This window comes from Dendrobates tinctorius, unplaced genomic scaffold, assembly GCF_039654945.1.
Source record: "Dendrobates tinctorius isolate UK_male_01 unplaced genomic scaffold, ASM3965494v1 ptg000054l, whole genome shotgun sequence".
Classification (NCBI taxonomy): domain Eukaryota; kingdom Metazoa; phylum Chordata; class Amphibia; order Anura; family Dendrobatidae; genus Dendrobates; species Dendrobates tinctorius.
In genome coordinates this window covers 16,190,932-16,215,919 of record NW_027361722.1, presented here as the reverse complement: position 1 = coordinate 16,215,919, position 24,988 = coordinate 16,190,932, and the positions used below count along the sequence as shown (strand labels likewise).

The 24,988-nt window shown below is 43.7% G+C and overlaps 1 protein-coding gene across 2 annotated transcripts in view; it reads right to left on the bottom strand.

Moving 5' to 3' along the window:
- The window catches only part of CD86 (CD86 molecule), a 114,960-nt gene that overhangs the window by 64,835 nt on the left and 25,137 nt on the right, over positions 1–24,988 (bottom strand). For both annotated transcript variants that reach the window (XM_073577151.1, XM_073577150.1), the window contains one exon: positions 6,386–6,742. In XM_073577151.1, coding sequence (XP_073433252.1) covers positions 6,386–6,742 — 357 coding nt within the window. The remainder of the gene's footprint in view (positions 1–6,385; positions 6,743–24,988) is intronic.

The window sequence follows — 24,988 nt, the reverse complement described above, 5'->3', positions numbered from 1 at the left end:
ACACGGGACACATCCACTATATACTACACCACACGGGACACATCCTCTATATACTACACCACACTTGACACATCCTCTATACTGTATACTACACCACACGAGACACATCCTCTATATACTACACCATACGAGACACATCCTCTGTATACTACATCATACGGGACACATCCTCTATTTACTACACCACACGGGACACATACTATATATGCTTCACCACACGGGACACATCCCCTATATACTACACCACACAGGACATATCCCCTATATACTACACCATACGGGACACATCCTCTATATACTACAGCATATGGGACACATCCTCTATATACTGCACTACACGGAACATATCCTCTATATACTACACCACACGGGACACATCCTCTATATACTACACCACACGGGACACATCCCCTATATACTACACCACACGGGACACATCCTCTATATACTACACCACACGGGACACATCCCCTATATAATACACCACACGGGACACATCCCCTATATACTACACCACATGTGACACATCCTCTATATGCTACACCACATGGGACATATCCTCTATATACTGCACCACACGGTACACATCCCCTATATACTACACGACACGTGACTTATCCACTATATACTACACCACACGGGACAAATCCTCTATATACTGCACCACACGGGACATATCCTCTATAAACTACACCACACGGGACATATCCTCTATATACTACACCACACGGGACACATCCCCTATATACTACACCACACGGGACACATCCTCTATATACTGCACCGCACGGGACACATCCTCTATATACTACACCGCACAGGACACATCCTCTATATACTACACCACACGGGACACATCCTCTATATACTACACCACACGGGACACATCCCCTATATACTACACCACACGGGACACATCCTCTATATACTACACCACACGGGACACATCCTCTATATACTACACCACACGGGACACATCCCCTATATACTGCACCACACGGGACACATCCACTATATACTACACCACACGGGATACATCCTCTATATACTACACCACACGAGACACATCCTCTATACTGTATACTACACCACACGAGACACATCCTCTATATACTACACCATACGGGACACATCCTCTATATACTACATCATATGGGACACATCCTCTATATACTACACCACAAGGGACACATACTATGTATGCTTCACCAGACAGGACACATCCCCTATATAATACACCACACGGGACACATCCCCTATATACACCACACGGGACATATCCCCTATGTACTACACCATACGGGACACATCCTCTATATACTACAGCATATGGGACACATCCTCTATATACTGCACCACACGGGACATATCCTCTATATACTACACCACACGGGACACATCCTCTATATACTACACCACATGGGACACATCCCCTATATAATACACCACATGGGGCATATCACCTATATACTACAGCATATGTGACACATCCTCTATATGCTACACCACATGGGACATATCCTCTATATACTGCACCACACGGTACACATCCCCTATATACTACACCACACGTGACATATCCCCTATATACTACACCACACGGGACATATCCTCTATATGCTACATCACACGGGACACATCCTCTATATAATGCACCACACGAGACACATCCTCTATACTGTCTACTACACCACACGAGACACATCCTCTATATACTACACCATACGGGACACATCCTCTATATACTACATCATACAGGACACATCCTCTATATACTACACCACACGGGACACATACTATATATGCTTCACCACACGGGACACATCCCCTATATAATACACCACACGCGACACATCCCCTATATACTACACCACATGGGACATATCCCCTATATACTACAGCATATGGGACACATCCTCTATATACTGCACCACACGGGACATAACCTCTATATACTACACCACATGGGACACATCCTCTATATACTACACCACACGGGACACATCCCCTATATATTACACCACACGGGACACATCCTCTATATACTGCACCGCACGGGACACATTCTCTATATACTACACCAAACGGGACACATCCTCTATATACTACACCACAAGGGACACATCCTCTATATACTACACCACATGGGAAACATCCCCTATATACTGCACCACACGGGACACATCCACTATATACTACACCACACGGGACACATCCTCTATATACTACACCACACTTGACACATCCTCTATACTGTATACTACACCACATGAGACACATCCTCTATATAATACACCATACGAGACACATCCTCTGTATACTACATCATACGGGACACATCCTCTATTTACTACACCACACGGGACACATACTATATATGCTTCACCACACGGGACACATCCCCTATATACTACACCACACAGGACATATCCCCTATATACTACACCATACGGGACACATCCTCTATATACTACAGCATATGGGACACATCCTCTATATACTACACCACACGGGACACATCCTCTATATACTACACCACACAGGACATATCCCCTATATACTACACCATACGGGACACATCCTCTATATACTACAGCATATGGGACACATCCTCTATGTACTACACCACACGGGACACATCCTCTATATACTACACCACACGGGACACATCCCCTATATACTACACCACATGGGACACATACTATATATGCTGCACCACACGGGACACATCCCCTATATACTACACCACATGTGACACATCCTCTATATGCTACACCACATGGGACATTTCCTCTATATACTGCACCACACGGTACACATCCCCTATATACTACACGACACGTGACATATCCACTATATACTACACCACACGGGACATATCCTCTATATGCTGCACCACACAGGACACATCCTCTATATACTACACCACACAGGACACATCCTCTATATACTACACCACACAAGACACATCCTCTATATACTACACCACACAAGACACATCCTCTATATACTACACCATATGGGACACATCCTCTATATACTACACCACACGGGACACATACTATATATGCTGCACCACACGGGACACATCCCCTATATACTACACCACACGGGACACATCCCTTATATACTACACCACACGGGACATATCCCCTATATACTACACCACACGGGACATAACCTCTATATACTACATCACACGGGACACATCCTCTATAAACTACACCACACGGGACACATCCCTTATATACTACACCACATGGGACACATCCTCTATATACTACACCACACGAGACGCATTCTCTATATAATACACCACACAGGACACATCCTCTATATACTACACCACACGGGACACATCCTCTATATACTACACCACACGGGACGCATCCTCTATATACTACACCATATGGGACACATCCTCTATATACTACATCATACGGGAAACATCCTCTATATACTACACCACACGGGACATATCCTCTATATACTACACCACACGGGACACATCCCCTTTATACTACACCACACGGGACATATCCGCTATATACTACACCACACGGGACTTATCCTCTATATACTACACCACACGGGACACATCCTCTATAAACTACACCACATGGGACACATTCCCTATATACTACACCACACGGGACACATCCTTTATATACTACACCACACTGGACACATCCTCTATATACTACACAACACAGGACACATCCTCTATATACTACACCACACGGGACACATCCCTTATATACTACACCACACGGGACATAGCCTCTATATACTACACCACACGGGACACATCCCCTATATACTACACAACACGGGACACAGCCCCTATATACTACACCACACGGGACATATCGCCTATATACTACAACACACGGGACATATCCTCTATATACTACACCACACGGGACACAACCTCTATATACTACACCACACAGGACACATCCCCTATATACTACACCACATGTGACACATCCTCTATATACTACACCACATGGGACACATACCCTATATACTACACCACACGGGACATATCCTTTATATTCTACACCACATGGGACACATCCTCTATATACTACACCACACGGGATATATCCCCTATATACTACACCACACGGGACATATCCCCTATATACTACACCACACGGGACATATCCCTTATATACTACACCACATGGGACACATCCCCTATATACTACACCACACGGGACACATCCTCTATATACTGCACCGCACGGGACACATCCTCTATATACTACACCACATGGGGCATATCCTCTATATACTACACAACAGGAGACACATCCTCTATATACTGCACCACACGGGACACATCCTCTATATACTGCATGACACGGGACACATCCTCTATATACTATACCACACGGGACACATCCTCTATATACTACACCACACGGGACACATCCTCTATATACTACACCACACGGGACACGTCCCCTATATACTGCACCACGCGGGACACATCCTCTATATACTACGCCACACGGGACACATCCTCTATATACTACACCACACAGGACACATCCCCTATATATTACACCACACGGGACATATCCCCTATATACTACACCACACGGGACACATCCACTATATACTACACCACACAGGACACATCCCCTATATACTACACCACACGTGACACATCCTCTATATACTACACCACACGGGACATATCCTCTTTACACTGCACCTTGCGGGACACATCCTCTATGTACTGCACCACACGGGACACAACCCCTATATACTACACCACATGTTACACATCCTCTATACACTGCACCTTGCGGGACACATCCTCTATGTACTGCACCACACGGGACACAACCCCTATATACTACACCACATGTTACACATCCTCTATATACTACACCACATGGGACATATCCTCTATATACTACACCACACGAGACACATCCTCTATATACTGCACCACACGGGACACATCGTCTATATACTACACCACACAGGACACATCCCCTATATACTACACCACACGTGACACATCCTCTATATACTACACCACACGGGACATATCCTCTATACACTGCACCTTGCGGGACACATCCTCTATGTAATGCACCACACGGGACACAACCCCTATATACTACACCACATGTTACACATCCTCTATATACTACACCACATGGGACATATCCTCTATATACTACACCACACGAGACACATCCTCTATATACTGCACCACACGGGACACATCGTCTATATACTACACCACACGGGACACATCCCCTATATACTACACCACACGGGACACACCCCCTATATACTACACCACACGGGACATATCCCCTATATACTACACCACATGGGACATATCCCCTATATACTACACCACACGGGACATATCCCCTATATACTACACCACACGGGACACATCCTCTATATACTGCACCGCACGGGACACATCCTCTATATGCTACACCACACGGGACACATCTTCTATATACTACACCACACGGGACATATCCCCTATATACTACACCACACGGGACACATCCCCTATATACCACACGGGACATATCCCCTATATACTACACCACACAGGACATATCCCCTATATACTACACCACACGGGACATATCCCCTATATACTACACCACACGGGACACATCCTCTATATACTGCACCGCACGGGACACATCCTCTATATACTACACCACACGGGGCATATCCTCTATATACTACACAACAGGAGACACATCCTCTATATACTGCACCACACGGGACACATCCTCTATATACTACACCACATGCGACATATCCTCTATATACTACACCACACGGGACACATCCCCTATATACTACACCACATGTGACACATCCTCTATATACTACACCACATGGGACATATCCCCTGTGTACTACATCACACGGGACATATCCTCTATATTCTACACCATACAGGACACATCCTCTATATACTACACCACACGAGACACATCCTCTATATACTGCACCACACGCGACACATCCTCTATATGCTACACCACACGGGACATATCCCCTATGTACTACACCACACGGGACATATCCACTATATACTACACCACACGGGACATATCCTCTATATACTGCACCACACGGGACACATCCTCTATATACTACACCACAAAGGACACATCCTCTATATACTACACCACACAGGACACATCCTCTATATACTACACCACACAGGACACATCCTCTATATACTACACCACACGGAACACAACCTCTATATACTACACCACACAGAACACAACCTCTATATACTACACCACACTGGACAGTTGCTAGATATACCTTAAGATTTAAGTCCCTTCAGCTATTTTTTTTCTTTTTTATTTCTTACCGTTTACTTTGTGCTTATATTCTTTTTTATGGTCCAATTCCATTCCACCAACTCCACTTTTTTTGCGGACTAGACAGTGGTAAGTACCTTTATCCTCCATCGTGATATTATATAAGTACAGGTCTCCATTTTGCATGAACTTCATGTTTCGGTTTTTGTAACTCTTTGTGACATGATCGTATATCCTTTTTCCCTTGAATAACTCAGCCACTACAAAGATTTCTGAGTCTGTTATATGTTTTTCCCAGGTATATATGAGTTCTGAAGATGAAATATTCTGGTAATTTTTGTAGTCACATTTAAATTCTGCCATCCCAGTCACATAGGTGCTCATTTCATCATATGAGGTTGCTTTATCTATAAGAACAAGACATAACAAATTATAGTAAACTGTAATAAGCTGTTTGTTCAGCATCTGGAATAAGTGTTGAACACGTCACCGATCTTCTAATTAAATATACTGTATTTCTAAAGGTGCTATTGACATGAAATTCTCAGAAGATAACAACCCATCCTATCCACACAGGCAAAAGCATCATCCATAGATTCCCATAAATTAAGTTATCTTTAATAATGAGAAATGATACAGAGAAAAGTATTGAAGACATGAAGAAAATGAGGTGCAAAAAGCCATAGAAAGTCCTGACAGCAGCTGAATTCTATCAGTAATTAGAAAGCAATCTTGTCATTAACAGAAAAATAATATCAGCTGGTTCAACTGATGGACTATAAAAATATTTATCATTACTAATGTGCCACACAAGAAACATCTCATGATGGCTAAAACCTGTGAACTGTCTCAAGACCTTCACAACCTTATTGTTGCAAAACATACTGATGGCATTAGTTACTGAAGAACTTCTAAATTACTGAAAGGTCTAGTGAGCACTGTTGGGACCTTAATCCGGAAGTAGAAAGAACATAATTTAACCATAAACCGGCCACGACCAGGTGTTCCTTGCAAGGTTTCAGACAGAGGAGAGAAAAGAATTATAGGAACTATTGTCTAAGAGCCAAGGACCAGCTGTTAAGAGCTACAGAAAAACCTGAAATCAGCCGGTAAATTGTTTTAAAGAAAACTATAAGTAATGCACTCAACTTCCATGGCCTTTATGCACAACCACCACTCAAAACATGTCAAATGTGTTTAAAGTTTCATCAACAACATATAAGCCTGTGAAATAGGCCGGTGTGGCACTTGTGAGAAACTTGCATGAGTGTTGTGAGAGTCTCTCGCATCAACACCCAGCATTGCCGCCGGCACTTGGATCGGCAGGTGCGTCTGCACAGAAATACATGCAGCTGCACACTCCGGCCCCGAGTTCTGGCAGCAGTTTAGGTGCGAGACTCTTGCAAATTTCTCGCAAATCTGACCCTGGCCATACAGGAAGAAGTGAATGGTCATATGAGACCAAAATTGAACTCTTTAGCTGCCATAGTACACACCATGTATGGAGGCCAAAAAGCACTGTATACCACCCCAAAAACATCATACTAGCAGTGAAGTTTGGAGATAAGAAAATCAAGTATGGGTCTGCTTTTCAGCATTCAGCATTGGGAAACGTCATATAGTTTAAGGAATGATAAATGTACAAATGTACCGAGACATTCTTGATAAAAATCTGCTGCCATCTACCAGGATGATGAAGATAAAACAAGGGTGGACATTTTAGCAAGACAATGATCCCAAACACACAGCCAAGGAAACTCAAATGGTTTTAAAGATAAAAAAATAAGTTGCTAGAATAGCTTAACCAGTCACTGGACCTGAAGCCAATTTAAACATTTTTGGAAGAAACTAAAGCTCAGAGTTCATAGGAGTCCACGGGACCTTCAGGATGTTAAGTGTGTTTGTGTGAAGAATGGGATAAAATTGCACCTGAGCAATGCATGTGAGCAGTTTCTCCATACAGGGGGAGTCTTGAATCTTCATCACCAACAAGGCATTTGCAGGGTTGGACTGGCCCAGGCACTGACAAATGCTGGCATACAGGGATGGCAGCTGCCCAGGGCCTCCACTGCCCCAGGGGCCCCCAGTCAGTGGCATGTCGCTAACAGCAGCACACCACGCAGATGCTATGGGGCGCATGAGTCAAGGGGGCCCACCCGGCGCCAGCGGAGCAGTAGCGACGCAGCAGGTGACAGAAGGTAGGAGCCAGCTGCTGCGGCTAAAGCCTGTGCCCGCTGCTAAAGAGACATGAATATTTACTGCTCCCCATGTCCATGGGCATGGAGAGCAATGAATATTCATTTAACTTTAATAGTGGGCAGCAGGGCTGGCGTCAGCACCCAGGCAAGTGCCGGGGCCCTGAGCAGGGACCCACTCACCGTCGGAGACACCTGCATGCTATGGGGGGCCCAGTGCCTATGCTAGCACCGGCACCCTCGAGTGGGCCCCCCGCTTGATTAGGGCCCCAGCACTTTCCATACTTGACTCTCCCCACTCCACCAATGCGACATTTTAGCGTCTTCTGACTGTGATGTTCAGGTCAGAGGGTGCGATGATGTCACGTTTGTGTGCCCTCTGCCTGAACAGTCACAGAGCAGAGAAAAGTAAGACGCTGACTCTGAGGAGTCCGGAGCAGAGCAGCGAAGAGAGGTATTTCATTTTTTGTTTTTTTGATGTTTGGAGCATTATATTCTGCTACAAAAATAAAGGGAACACTATTCCATTTGCAACAGGCTGTTTGTGTTCCCTTTATTTCTTTGAGCAGTATATATGGCACCCATCATACACTATATGGGGCCCATTATACACTGGATCATCATATTTGGGCCCGTCATACACTGGAGCATCATATATGGGGCTCATTATACACTGGAGCATCATATATGGGTCCATCATATATGAGCCCTACATACACTAGAGCATCATATATGGGCCATCATACACTGGAGCATCGTATATGGTGCCAATTATTTATGGAACATTAGATGGACCCATCATACACTGGAGCATCATATGGTGCCCACTACATATGGAGCATCATATGGCGCCCATAATATATGGAACATTATATGGGACCCATTATGTATATAATATATGGGGCTCATTATACTGTATGGATAAATATATGTGGCTCATTATTCTGTATGGAGAATTATATCAGATCCATTATTCTTTATGGAGCAAAATATGGGGCATCTTATATACTGTATGGAGCTATATATGGACTTCATTATTCTCTGTGGAGCAATATATGGGGCTTATACAGTATGGAGAAATATATGGAGCACATTATACTGTGTGGAGCATTATATGGGGCTCAATATACTGTTTGGAGAATTATATGGGCTCATTATACTGTATAAAACAATATATGAGGTTCATTATTCTTTATGGAGCATTATATGGGGTCCATTATACAGTATTGAGCAATATATGGGGCTCATTATACTGTATGGAGCACTATATGGGGCTATTATATACTGTATCGAGCAATATATGGGGCTTAATATTCTGTATGAAGCAATATATGGGGCTCATTCTACTCTTTGGGGCCAATCCTATACTGTATAGAGCATTATATGGGGCCCATTATATATGGAGCAATATATAGGGCTAATTATACTGTAAGAGGCATTATATGGGATCCATTGTTTTGTATGGATCAATATATGTGGCATATTATATACTGTGTAGAACAATATATGGGGCTCATTATTCTGTATGGAGCAATATATGGGGCTCATTACATTGTATGGAGCAATATATGTGGCTCATTAAACTGTATGGAGCACTATGCAGTGACCATAATACTGTATGGAGCAATATATGGGGTCATTATAATGTATGGAGCAATATATGGGGCATATTATATACTGTTGTGAATTCTCTCACTGGCTTCCCTCTGGTGATTACTGAAGATAGTGGAGCTGGCCAGATTGAGAGTTCTCTTTCTGGGCTCCCTCTGGTGGTTACTGGAGGTAGTGGAGCTGATTTGATTGACAGAGGCTTGCCATCTGATAAAGAGGAAGACAATTGGAGATCTGGGGTTTCTGATTGGGATTTAAGACAGCTGACTCCCTCTATCCCTGCTGGTGATTTTTTTTCCTGTGCCTCCGGAGGTCTGATGTCTCCTGCTCTTTCCCTGCATGTTCAGCTAAGTGGTTCATTTGCTATTCTGTTAGCATTTGATCTGGTTTTGTTTATCTCTGCTTTGTGCGGGTCAGCTAGCTCCGGCTGGGGCTGTGCTGAACCACCGCCCATATGTTACTGCATGTGCCAGTTTGTTTTGTCCCCTTTAATATTGGTCTCTTTTTGCTTTGCTTTCAGAATATACCAGAGTGCTGATATAGTGGAGGGCGAAGTCGTGTGACTTCAGTGTTTTTTGCAACAGACGTGTTGGACTTTTGCAGGGTTTTTGCGTGACTGCAGACAGTGTCTTTCCTGTCCTGTCTAGTCAGTGTGGGCCCCATCGTTTGCTCAGTCTATTTTTCTGCCTGCATTTGTATTTTCATCTTGTGTCACCGACAATATACATATGTTTGGGGGCTATTCCTTTGAGGTCTGCTCCGGGGCAGTTTAGATTTCCCCTTTCTTGCTTTAGGCTTAATTAGCTCTCTGGCTGTGCCAAGGCATCTAGGATCATTGCAGGTACGCTCCACGGCTACTGCTAGTTGTGTGGACAGGATCAGGGGTCTGCATCCGCTTAGTTACCAACCTCTCTGGTTTTCTGTGGCTTAGGCTGGGCCTGCTATCCTCCTCGGTGCCCATTCATAACAATATACTGTATGGAGCATTATATGGGGCTCATTATTCTGTACTCAGCGTTATATGAGGCTCATTATTCTGTATGGAGCATTGTATGGGGCTCATTATTCTGTATGGAGCAATATATGGGGCTCATTATTCTGTATGGAGCACTATGCGGTGCCCATAATACTGTATGGACCCATAATGCTGTATGGGATCATTATTCTGCATGGAGCAATATAGTAACATAGTTAGCAAGGCTGAAAATAGACATTTGTCCATCCAGTTCAGCCTATATTCCGTCAGACTAAATCCCCAGATATACGTCCTTCTAAAGAAAATAATAAATGTAAGAATAGGGATGGGCGAATCCTGAAATACTCGGAATCGCTAGACTCTAACGAGTCCGACTCGGAAACTCGCTATTCGTTGCGAGTCTAGCGAGTCCAATGTTAACGAATGGGGATGCGAGTATTGCAGTGATTCCTGTGCTGCCATTTTTTTGTTCCGCTTACTTCCCGCATGTGGCTGTGCACACCATGCGGAAAGTAAGCAGAACAATTGCGGATGGTACCCACGGTCCGGAGGAGACTGTCCTCCGGGCTTTGGGTACCATATCCCTGTAAAAAATAGAATTTAAAAATAAAAAATATTGTTATTCTCACCCTCCGACGTCCCGCGTAGCCTTCCTGCCTCTCCACGCATCCGTTCCCAGTAATCCTTTGCGAAAATGCCCGCGATGGCGTCCGTTCTCGCGGGATCGCGAAGTCTCGCGGTCATTCGCACGACGTCATCGCGAATTACCGCGAGACATCGCGATCCCGCAAGAACGGACGTCATCGCGGGCATTTTCGCAAAGGATTACTGGGAACGGATGCGTGGAGAGGCGGGAAGGCTGCGCGGGACGTCGGAGGGTAAGAATAACAATATTTTATTTTTTTTTTACATTTTATCTTTTACTACTGATGCCGCATAGGCGGCCTCAGTAGTAAAAAGTTGGTCACACTTGTCAAACACTATATTTGACGAGTGTGACCAACCTGTCAATCAGTTCTCCAAGCGATGCTACAGATCGCTTGGAAAACGCTAGCATTTTGCAAGCTAATTACGCTTGCAAAATGCTAGTTTTTCCGTGGGAAAATCGCGGGAATTTAAAATGCGATTTTCCCGCGGAATGGAATTCCGGAATTCTCGCAGTAATTTCCGCGAGAGTTCCGGTACGTGTGCACTTAGCCTTATTTGCATTGGACTCGTTACTGTGCGAGTAATCGCTTGGAAACTCGCAGAGTACCGACTCCTGCGAGTCCCCTACTACTCACAGAGTAACGAGTCCTAACGAGTAGATTCGCCCATCCCTATGTAAGATACAATATTGTTACGCTCAAGAAAGACATCCAGGCCTCTCTTGAACCCCTCCACCGAGTTGGGGCTTATTATTCTGTATGGAGCACTATGTAGGGCTCATTATTCTGTATGGAGCAATATATGGGGCTCATTATTCTGTGTGAAGAAATTTATGGGGTACATTATTCTGTATGGGGCTCATTATTCTGTATGGGGCAATATATGGGGCTCCTTATACTTTGTGAATCAATATATGGGGCTCATTATTCTGTATGGAGCACTATGTGGTGTCAATAATGCTGTATGGAACAATATATGGGGCTCATAATTCTGTATGGAGCAATACATGAGGCTCATTATAGTGTATGGAGCAATATATGGGGCTCATTCTGAATGAAGCAGTATATGGGGCTCATTATACTGTATGGAGCAATATATGTGGCTCATTATTCTGTATGGAGCACTATGTGGTGCCCATAATACTGTATGGAGCAATATGTAAGGCTCATTATTCTGTATGGAGCACTATGTGATGCCCATAATACTGTATGGAGCAATATATGGGGCTCATTATGCTATATAGAGCAATATGAGGTTCATTTTTCTGTATGGAGCACTATGTGGTGCCCATAATCCTTTAAGGAGGACTATGTGGTGCCCATAATACTGTATGGAGGACTATACTGTCCGGTTTCTGAGATATTGTAGAATTTACAATAGATATCACTCATGTAATGTAAGAAGTCAGTAAAATCTTTGCCATTATACTATGCCAACATTTATCTGCCATATCTGTGCATCATGAATTGTGATATGTGTTAAAGGGGCCACTGAGACTCCTTTGCCTGAGGCCCACGAAAACCTGGAGCCGGCCATGGGGATTAAGATGCCATGCATACTAGGATGGGGATGAGGGGGTCATGCATACCAGAATAGGGATGAGGGGACAATGTATACCAGGATGATGATAAGGGGGATATGTATAACTGGATTGGGGACATACAGTATATATACAGAATGGGGAATATTAGAATAGAATTGATCACATTTTTTACTTACTGTACTTTTTTTTGTATTTTACTCATCTAAAGCATAGGTGCGTCTTATGGTACGAAAAATACGGTATATATCAGTGAGCGAGTGAGTACGTGGTGGCCATAATACTGTAGGACTGAATTATATTTTATGAGGGGGGCTGCATTATACTATATGAGGGTTGCATTATATTCTATATGGGGGGCTGCATTATACTATATGAGGGCTGCATTATATTCTATGAGGGAGCTACATTATACTATATGAGGGGGGCTACCCCTGCTATATTATTAAGACATGTACTACCTTATATTATACCCTGATATTAGGGTGTTTTACCTCACAATCGGAGGTCTAGTATTTATTTCTATGTAGCTACATAGTGGGCCCCAAGAATGAGTTTCTCTGGTGAGCCCAAGGTGCTCCAGTCCGACGCTGGGCATTTGTATAAAGTATTGAATACATTTTAGCAATTGTGTTCAATACTTTCAATACCGACATCTGGTGAGAATTTCATGTCAACAGCATCTTTAGAAATATGTATATTTACTTAGAAAATAGTTTATTTATTTCACCTGCTTGCGCTTGTATGTATATATATATATATATATATATATATATATATATATATACACACACACACACATACAGTACAGACCAAAAGTTTGGACACACCTTCTCATCCAAAGAGTTTTCTTTATTTTCATGACTATGAAAATTGTAGATTCACTCTGAAGGCATCAAAACAATGAATTAACACATGTGGAATTATATAATTAACAAAAAAGTGTGAAACAACTGAAAATATGTCTTAGTTTTGTTGCCTTCAGAGTGAATCTACAATTTTCATAGTCATGAAAATAAAGAAAACTCTGAATGAGAAGGCGTGTCCAAAATTTTGGTCTGTACTGTATATCACGGCAAGACGTCTAGCTTTTGAGGATCTTTAGGTCTACTTGACTTTGGCAGGCAGGTCCTATTTAAGTGATTTCTTGATTGAGAACAGATGTGGCAGTAATCAGGCCTGCCTGTGGCTTGGGAATTTGATCTCATCTTCCCAAAGATGTGCTAAACCACAGTTAATTTATGTTTTTAGGGGGATGGGGGACAATCACTTTTTCACACAGGTCGCTCTGTAGGTTTGGATTTCTTTTTGCCTTAATACTCAAGACTTTCATTTTAAAACAGCATTTTGTGTTTACTCGTGTTATCACTGTCTAATTTTTAAATTTGTTTGGTGATCTGAAACATTTAAGTGTGACAAACATGTAAAAGAATAGGAAATCAGGAAGGCGCAAACACTTTTTTAAACACATCTGTAAATATAGAGTGGGGAAAATAAGTATTTGATACGCTGCCGATTTTGTAAGTTTTCCCAACCTACAAAGAATGGAGAAGTCTGTAATTTTTATCATAGGTACACTTCACCTGTGAGAGACAGAATCTAAAAATAAAAAAAGCAGAAAATCACATTGTAGGATTTTTAAATAATTAAATTGCATTTTATTGCATGAAATAAGTATTTGATCACCGACCAACCAGCAAGAATTCTGGCTCTCACAGACCTGTTAGTTTTTCTTTTAAGAAGCCTCCTACTCTGCACTCATTACCTGTATTAATTGTACCCGTTTGATCTCATCACCTGTATTAAAGACACCTGTCCACATAGTTAATCACACTTCAACTTCTCCACCATGGCCAAGAACAAAGAGCTGTCTAAGGACATCAGGGACAAAATTGTAGACCAGAACAATTATGGAATGGGCTACTGGACAATAGGCAAACAGCTTGGTGAGAAGGCAACAACTGTTGGCACAATTATTAGAAAATGGAAGATACAAAAGATGACTGTCAATCTCCCTCGGTCTGAGGCTCCATGCAAGATCTCGCCTCATGGGGTAAGGATGATTCTGAGAACGAGCAGGAATCAGCCCAGAACTACACGAGTGGACCTGGTCAATGACCTAAATAGAGCTGGAACCACAGTCTCAAACATTACTGTGTGTAATGCACTACGCCGTCATGGATTAAAATCCTGCAGGGCACGCAAGGTCTCACTGCTCACGTCAGCAAATGTCTAGGCCCGGCTGAAGTTCTCCAGTGGCCATCTGGATGATCCGGAGGAGGCCTGGGAGAAGGTCAGGTGGTTATATTTTCTTCTTATGGTTTATATTTCCTTATATTTGCTACTTAATATGTCCTTAAAGAGGGGGCTTTACACAGGAGCACAGATTTAGGAAAATGTCAATTTTTTAATTTCCTTCACTCCCCGCCCAGCTGTCTCTGACAGCTGATAATCGGACCTGCTCCATTAAATAGTTTTTCTTATGTTCTATCTCCAGCCTCTCGGCTTCCTGCTTGATGAATGATTAACAGTTCAGACCATTGACATGCCACTGCCTGAACTCTGCCCTCTATGATGCCAGAAGCAGAGACAGCTTTGCTTATGTAGCACGAGGGGGCAATGAAGCTAAGGAGATTAAACGATTTTGCTGGCTTCAGAGCAGCGCTTGCAAGCTCTGAAGCAAAGAGCTTGTAAAAGCCGATCTCCTTGTTTAGGAGACTAGATTATAGAAGTCGCCGGTAACCTAAGCATCGACTATCAAGTTATGAATAGAGTTGAGCGATACCGTCCGATACTTCAAAGTATCGTATCGGATGGTATCGGCCGATCTTTAAAAAAAGTATCGGTATCGCCGATTCCGATACCGGAAGTCCCATTCAAGTCTATGGGACTTCCGGTATCGGAATAAGAAAAACCCTTTCCTGCCCTTGTACAGCCTCTCTGGGGTCTGTACGGGCCTTTCGGGGGGTTGTGCCGGCCTGCCAGGGGGTCTGTGCAGGCTCCGGTGGTCTGTGCCGGCCTGCCGGGGGGCTGTGCCGGCCTGCCGGTGGTCTGTGCAGGCTCCGGTGGGCTGTGCCGGCCTGCCGGGGGGCTGTGCAGGCTCCGGGGGGCTGTGCCGGCCTGCCGGGGGGCTGTGCCGGCCTGCCGGTGGTCTGTGCAGGCTTCGGGGGTCTGTGCAGGCATCGTCCGATGGGACTACAAGTCCCATCGGGCGATGCCTGCTACCATGACAGTGATTGACACATTAGCCAATGATGGGACAGTAGTAGTCCCATCATCCGGCTAATGTGTTAAATGTAAAAAAAAAAAAAAAAATTACATGCTACATACAGTACATACAACATGCATACTACATACATGCTACATTCATACTACATACTACATACATGCTACATTCATACTACATAAATACTACATGCAACATACATACTACATATATACTACATACATACTACATATATACTACATGCATGCTACATACATACTGCATGCTACATACATACTACATGCTACATACATACCACATATATACTACATACATACTACATGCATGCTACATGCATGCTACATGCTACATACATAACACATATATACTACATGCATGCTACATACATACTACATGCTACATACATACCACATACATACTACATGCATGCTACATACATACTACATGCATGCTACATACATACTACATGCTACATACTACATATATACTACATGCATGCTACATACATACTACATGATACATACTACATATATACTACATGCATGCTACATACATACTACATGCTACATACATACTACATATATACTACATACATACTACATACATACTACATACATACTACATGCTACATACATACTACATACATACTACATGCATGCTACATACATACTGCATGCTACATACATACTACATACATACTACATGCTACATACATACCACATATATACTACATACATACAATACATTCATACAATACATACATAGACATACAGTACATATAACATAGAGTAACATACTTACCAATACTTGTCACATTGTTCCCCGAAGCCATTGTCTTTTCCGGAATAAATATTAACATAACAAACCACAAAAATACTCACCCACGATCCGAAGCAGTCCACGAGTGTGTCCCACGACGATCTTGGGTAGAGAACTGCAGCATCAGCTGATGCTGCCATTCTCTACGGGCTGCAGGAATCCAATGACGGAAGGTAGGTATCCTTCCGCACTGTATTCCTCCGCCACTTAAAAAAAAAAAAGTCCCTAGTCTCACTTTATGCCATTGCTGTGTGGGAATTTCTCACGCAGCAATGGCATAAAGTGAGACTAGGGACTGTTTTTTTTTTTAAGTGGCGGAGGAATACAGTGCGGAAGGATACCTACCTTCCGTCATTGGATTCCTGCAGCCCGTAGAGAACGGCAGCATCATCTGATGCTGCAGTTCTCTACCCAAGATCGTCGTGGGACACACTCGTGGACTGCTTCGGATCGTGGGTGAGTATTTTTGTGGTTTGTTATGTTAATATTTATTCCGGAAAAGACAATGGCTTCGGGGAACAATGTGACAAGTATTGGTAAGTATGTTACTCTATGTTATATGTACTGTATGTCTATGTATGTATTGTATGAATGTATTGTATGTATGTAGTATATATGTGGTATGTATGTAGCATGTAGTATGTATGTAGTATGTATGTAGCATGCATGTAGCATGCAGTATGTATGTAGCATGCATGTAGTATATATGTAGTATGTATGTAGCATGCATGTAGTATATATGTAGTATGTATGTAGCATGCATGTAGTATATATGTAGTATGTATGTAGCATGTATGTAGTATGTATGTGGTATGTATGTAGCATGTAGTATGCATGTAGTATATATGTAGTATGTATGTAGCATGTAGTATGTATGTAGTATGTATGTAGTATGTATGTAGTATGTATGTGGTATGTATGTAGCATGTAGTATGTATGTATGTAGCATGCATGTAGTATGTATGTAGTATGTATGTAGTATGTATGTAGCATGCATGTAGTATGTATGTAGTATGTATGTAGTATGTATGTAGTATGTAGCATGTATGTAGTATGTATGTGGTATGTATGTAGCATGTGGTATGTATGTAGCATGTAGTATGTATGTAGCATGCATGTAGTATATATGTAGTATGTATGTAGTATGTATGTGGTATGTATGTAGCATGTAGTATGTATGTAGCATGTATGTAGCATGCATGTAGTATGTATGTAGCATGCATGTAGTATGTATGTAGCATGTATGTAGTATGTATGTAGTATATATGTAGTATGTATGTAGCATGTAGTATGTATGTAGCATGCATGTAGTATGTATGTAGTATTTTTTTTTTTTTTTTTTTTTACATTTAACACATTAGCCGGATGATGGGACTACTACTGTCCCATCATTGGCTAATGTGTCAATCACTGTCATGGTAGCAGGCATCGCCCGATGGGACTTGTAGTCCCATCGGACGATGCTTGCACAGACCCCCGGACATCAGCACAGCCCCCCGGCAGGCCGGCACAGCCCCCCGGCAGGCCGGTACAGACCCCCACAGGGTGCACAGCCCCCCGGCAGGCCGGCACAGCCCCCCGGCAGGCCGGTACAGACCCCCACAGGGTGCACAGCCCCCCGGCAGGCCGGCACAGCCCCCCGGCAGGCCGGTACAGACCCCCACAGGGTGCACAGACCACCGGCAGGCCGGCACAGCCCCCCGGCAGGCCAGTACAGACCCCCACAGGGTGCACAGACCACCGGCAGGCCGGCACAGCCCCCCGGCAGGCCGGTACAGACCCCGGGCAGTCCACACAGCCCCCCGGCAGGCCGGCACAGCCCCCCGGCAGGCCGGCAGAGACCCCCGGAAGGCCCGAAATGACGGCGCATCATGATGCGCACACACCGCGCATCATGATGACGTCAGTCTGTCAATCAACTTTGAACTTCCGATTCCGATGCCGAATTCCGATATTGAAAAAATATCGGAAGTCGGTATCGGAATTCCGATACAGCAAGTATCGGCCGATACCCGATACTTTTTGGGCCTACATAATGCTGTGTATACATGTTCTTTTCTAGCCTGATTTGGTTCATGTGTAGTTAGGTTCTTGTATGGACTCCTTTTATTTCATTTTTGTATTATTATTATTGTTATCATTTTCTCACATTTACTTGTCTTATGCACACATTATGGTACCGTAAGAGAGAGAGATACAGATATAGATACATTTATCTACCCATTGGTTGCCTGTACTTAGTATGATATCCATTCTACTTTGGCCTCCCCTATGTCTATCGTTATATTGGCTGCTATACACCACGTTAATTATATGCTGGTGCGGATTCCAGCTTTGCCCCTACATTTTTCCCCTTTCCAAAATGGCCGCTGTTGATTCTGTCCATACTGCGCATGCGCCGATTGCGTCACGGACCACGTGACATTACCCTCCTCCCTCCTGCCCACCGTCTGACGTTTGACTGCACAGGGCCCCGTGTTTTGTCTACGTCAGCAGTGTTCATTGGCTGGGATGGTGGGTGTGCCCGGTGCTTGGACGTGATTGGTGCTTTCACTTGCAACCATCCCCTGTGATCTGTATGCATTAGCTGTGACCGATGGGTGGGTGTGTCTTGATCCTGGGCATGATTTTACTTTCACTTTCACTTCCCCTATATAATGGGCCTTTGTCAGCAGTTACACATGCCCCCTGAGGAAGGCATTATCGCCGAAACGCCGCGCGTTGGGGTACGGCTGTGGTCTCCCTTGCTGCTCCTTCTTGTGTAAGTGCCCCCATTATTACCATATTGTATGTTTTTGCCTGTCATCATTTATGTAGGGATTTTTCCCTGTGAGTTATGGTCACGACCATGGGCAAACATTATTTATGTTTAGACAGTTAGACACTTCACAATGTTCATGCATTTCTCATGACTATTTATTTGGAGCTGCCATGGTCACCCGGCCTTTCTTTTCCTACCAATGTCACTTTTTAGCCATGTTCTGTTTGTTTCACCTTTCAATAAAAACCTACTTTGCACTTTACCTTGTGATATGAGGACTTTTTCACTGCTTTTCGTCAGTTGCTATGATACCCGATACTTGCGGTATCGGAATGCTCAACACTAGTTATGAAATTAAAAATTCCTCTGATCTTGAGAGTGGAAATTATTTTGCTATATTGCAAGCTATATTGCAAAGTTGATTATCTTTACAAGCAGTTTGAAATTTTACCCATTTAAGAAAATTAGAATAACCCTATTTATTTAGTGGGTGGTCAAAAATGGGTTAAAAGTAGAGTTGAGCGAAACGGGTCGGCCAAATTCAGAATCCGACGACTTTTGCTAAAGTCGGGTTTGCCGATCGAAACCCGACCATAGCGTTAGGTCGGCCATGAGGTCGCCGATTTGAGCTCCAAAGTCGCGTTTCAAATAATGCTTCCAGCGCCTTTTCTCTGCCAATCATCAAGGATGCACAGTGTGGGCAACGCGATTACGTCTGCAGCGGCCCCCACCATGTTAGAGAAGGGCATGCAAGTGATTGGCTGGCTTTGTGTGGCGTCACAGTGCCTATAAAAGGCTGTGACCGCCGACCGCCATCTTACTTCTGCCGATCTTAGAATAGGGAGAGGTGCTGCTGCTGATTCTGAATAAGGGAGAGCGTTAGGCAGGGAAGAAGAAAAAAAAAATTGCTTCTGCTGATAGCGCTTTTCACTGTACAGTTAGTGTGTAGTGAAAGGGGAGGATTTTTGTTGTGTGCAGCAGCGCTGGTGGTGATTAGGCTGCCTTTTAAGGCTACCTGATAGCTGCATTGCTGTGTGCACACTGCTGTTCAAACTGCTTTTTTCAAAGCACTCCAACTTTTATTATTTTGTTCTGCTCAGTTACTGAGCATTCATTTTTTCACACACCGTATAGAGGTGTACGTTCCTCACACACTACCGTGTACCGGCTGGTATCACAGACAAATACAAGCTATCTGGGTGTGACTCTGGAAAAACAAACCGAGATTTTCCATTTTTCCAGACCTACACCGTATAGAGCTGTCCGCTTTTCAAACAGTGAAGCTATCTGTGTGTGACTCTGGAAAAACAAACTGAGGAGATTTTTCATTTTTCCAGACCTACACCATATAGAGCTGTCCGCTTTTCAAACAGTATCGTATATCTGCTGTTTGATTACGGTCTAATCTATACAGAGACAGCGTGTGTCACTCCGTATAAAAATAGACGGAGATTTACAATTTTCCATACAGACACCGTATAGAGCTGTCCGATTCTCAAACAGTATTGTATATCTGTTATTCGCATTACAGTCACATCCATACAGAGTCAGCGTGTGTGTGTGACACTCCGTAAATACATATACACTCACTGGCCACTTTATTAGGTACACCTGTCCAACTGTGTGTTAAGACTTAATTTCTAATCAGCCAATCACATGGCGGCAACTCAGTGCATTTAGGCATGTAGACATGGTCAAGACAATCTCCTGCAGTTCAAACCGAGCATCAGTATGGGGAAGAAAGGTGATTTGAGTGCCTTTGAACGTGGCATGATTGTTGGTGCCAGAAGGGCTGGTCTGAGTATTTCAGAAACTGCTGATCTACTGGGATTTTCACGCACAACCATCTCTAGGGTTTACAGAGAATGGTCCGAAAAAGAAAAAAAATCCAGTGAGCGGCAGTTCTGTGGCCGGAAATGCCTTGTTGATGCCAGAGGTCAGAGGAGAATGGGCATACTGGTTCGAGCTGATAGAAAGGCAACAGTGACTCAAATTGCCACCCGTTACAACCAAGGTAGGCAGAAGAGCATCTCTGAACGCACAGTGCGTCGAACTTTGAGGCAGATGGGCTACAGCAGCAGAAGACCACACTGGGTACCACTCCTCTCAGCTAAGAACAGGCATCTGATGGCTACTTTCAGCAGGATAATGTGCCATGTCATAAAGCTCGAATCATCTCAGATTGGTTTCTTGAACATGACAATGAGTTCACTGTACTCAAATGGCCTCCTCAGTCACCAGATCTCAATCCAATAGAGCATCTTTGGGATGTGGTGGAACGGGAGATTCGCATCAGGGATGTGCAGCCGACAAATCTGCGCCAACTGTGTGATGCCATCATGTCAATATGGTCCAAAATCTCTGAGGAATGCTTCCAGCACCTTGTTGAATCTCTGCCACGAAGAATTGAGGCAGTTCTGAAGGCAAAAGGGGGTCCAACCCGTTACTAGCATGGTGTACCTAATAAAGTGGCCAGTGAGTGTACAGAGATTCTTTGTTTTCACTAAAAACGTATACAGCTGTACACTTCTGATACAGTACAGTCATGGCCAAAAGTTTTGAGAATGACACAAATATTAATTTTTACAAAGTCTACTGCTTCATTTTTTCTAATGGCAATTTGCATATACTCCAGAATGTTATAAAGAGTGATCAGCTTAACAGCAATTACTTGCAAAGTAAATATTTGCCTAGAAAATGAACTTTATCCCCCAAAACACATTTCAACATCATTGCAGCCCTGCCTTAAAAGGACCAGTTAACATCGTTTCAGTGATTGCTCCATTAACACAGGTGTGGGTGTTGATGAGGACAGGGCATGAGATCAATCTGTCATGATTAAGTAAGAATGACACCACTGGACACTTTAAAAGGAGGCTGGTGCTTGGCATCATTGTTTCTCTTCTGTTAACCATGGTTATCTCTAAAGAAACGCGCAGCCATCATTGCACTGCACAAAAATGGCCTAACAGGGAAGAGCTAGAAAGATTGCACCTCAGTCAACAATCTATCGCTTCATCAAGAACTTCAAGGAGAGAGGTTCCCTTGTTGCCAAAAAGGCTCCAGGGCGCCCAAGAAAGACCAGCAAGCGCCAGGACCGTCTCTTAAAAGTGTTTCAGCTGCGGGATCAGGCTACCAGCAGTGCAGAGCTTGCTCAGGAATGGCAGCAGGCAGGTGTGAGTGCATCTGCACGCACTGTGAGGCGGAGACTCTTGGAGCAAGGCCTGGTCTCAAGGAGGGCAGCAAAGAAGCCACTTCTCTCCAGGAAAAACATCATGGACAGACTGATATTCTGCAAGAGGTACAGGGAGTGGACTGCTGAGGACTGGGGTAAAGTCATTTTCTCTGATGAATCCCCTTTTCGATTGTTTGGGACATCTGGAAAACGGCTTATTCTGAGAAGACCAGGTGAGCGCTACCACCAGTCTTGTCTCATGCCAACTGTCAAGCATCCTGAAACCATTCATGGGTGGGGTGGCTTCTCAGCCAAGGAAGTGGGCTCTCTCTCAGTCTTGCCTAAAAACACAGCCATGAATAAAGAATGGTACCAGAATGTCCTCCAAGAGCAACTTCTCCCAACTGTCCAAGAGCAGTTTGGCGATCAACAATGCCTTTTTCAACATGATGGAGCACCTTGCAATAAAGCAAAGGTGATAACTAAATGGCTCAGGGAACAAAACATAGAGATTTTGGGACCATGGCCTGGAAACTCCCCAGATCTTAATCCCATTGAGAACTTGTGGTCAATCATCAAGAGACGGGTGGACAAACAAAAACCTTCAAATTCAGACAAAGTAAAAGCATTGATTTTGCAAGAATGGACTGCTATCAGTCAGGATTTGATCCAGAAGTTGATTGAGAGCATGCCAGGGAGAATTGCTGAGGTCCTGAAGAAGAAGGGTCAACACTGCAAATATTGACTTGCTGCATTAACTCATTCTAACTGTCAATATAACCTTTTGTTACTCATAATATGATTGCAATTATATTTCTGTATGTGATAAAAACATCTGACAAACACACATAAAAACCAGAGGCCAGCAGATCATGTGAAAATATAATATTTGTGTCATTCTCAAAACTTTTGGCCATGACTGTACCGTATATCTGCTTGTTGGATTACGGTCAAATACATACTGTTAGAGGGTCTGTGACTAACAAAATATATACGGAGATTTAATTTTTTTAATACACCTTACACAGCTGTACGCTCCTCATACAGCACCATCTCTCTTCTGGTATTTTTGGTACATTTTCCCAAACATGAGGAAGTATGGTGGAAGAGGCCACGGACGTGGGCAGGGGGGCGCAGCTGGTACTGATGGTGGTGGTGCATCGGCTGGTTCTGGCAAAAGCACAATAGCAGCTAAGGCAGGAGGTGTTGAGCTTGCGTCATCGTCTGGCACAAGAAGGCCTTTAAGGTTCCCTTTTCTGGGAGCAGGTAAACTGCTTTTAAAGCCAGAGCATGAGGAACAGGTTTTGGCTTACATTGCCAAAACAGCCTCCAGCTCTATTGCCTCCTCTTCTGAAGTTACAAAAACTGCAAGCACAGAGTCGTCAGTGCAGGCCTCTGGTCAGGAACAACACCTTTCGTTGTGTCCTTCACCCACACCAAAAGTGAAGGATGCTGCAGCACACACTTCAGATTACTCCATGGAGCTCTTTTCACATACCATTCCTGGGTTATCAAGTCAAATCCTGATTTCCCTAGTCCAAGCTTAATCTGACATGGAGTGCACTGATGCACAGCTACTGCTAGATGAATCTGCTGGTACATTCACCCACAGCACTACATTGCCCTCGCAGTCTACTGAGCCCGAAGCAGACCTTGATGAAACTCAGGTGCCCCTTCCCGCATACTATACCACCTTACACGG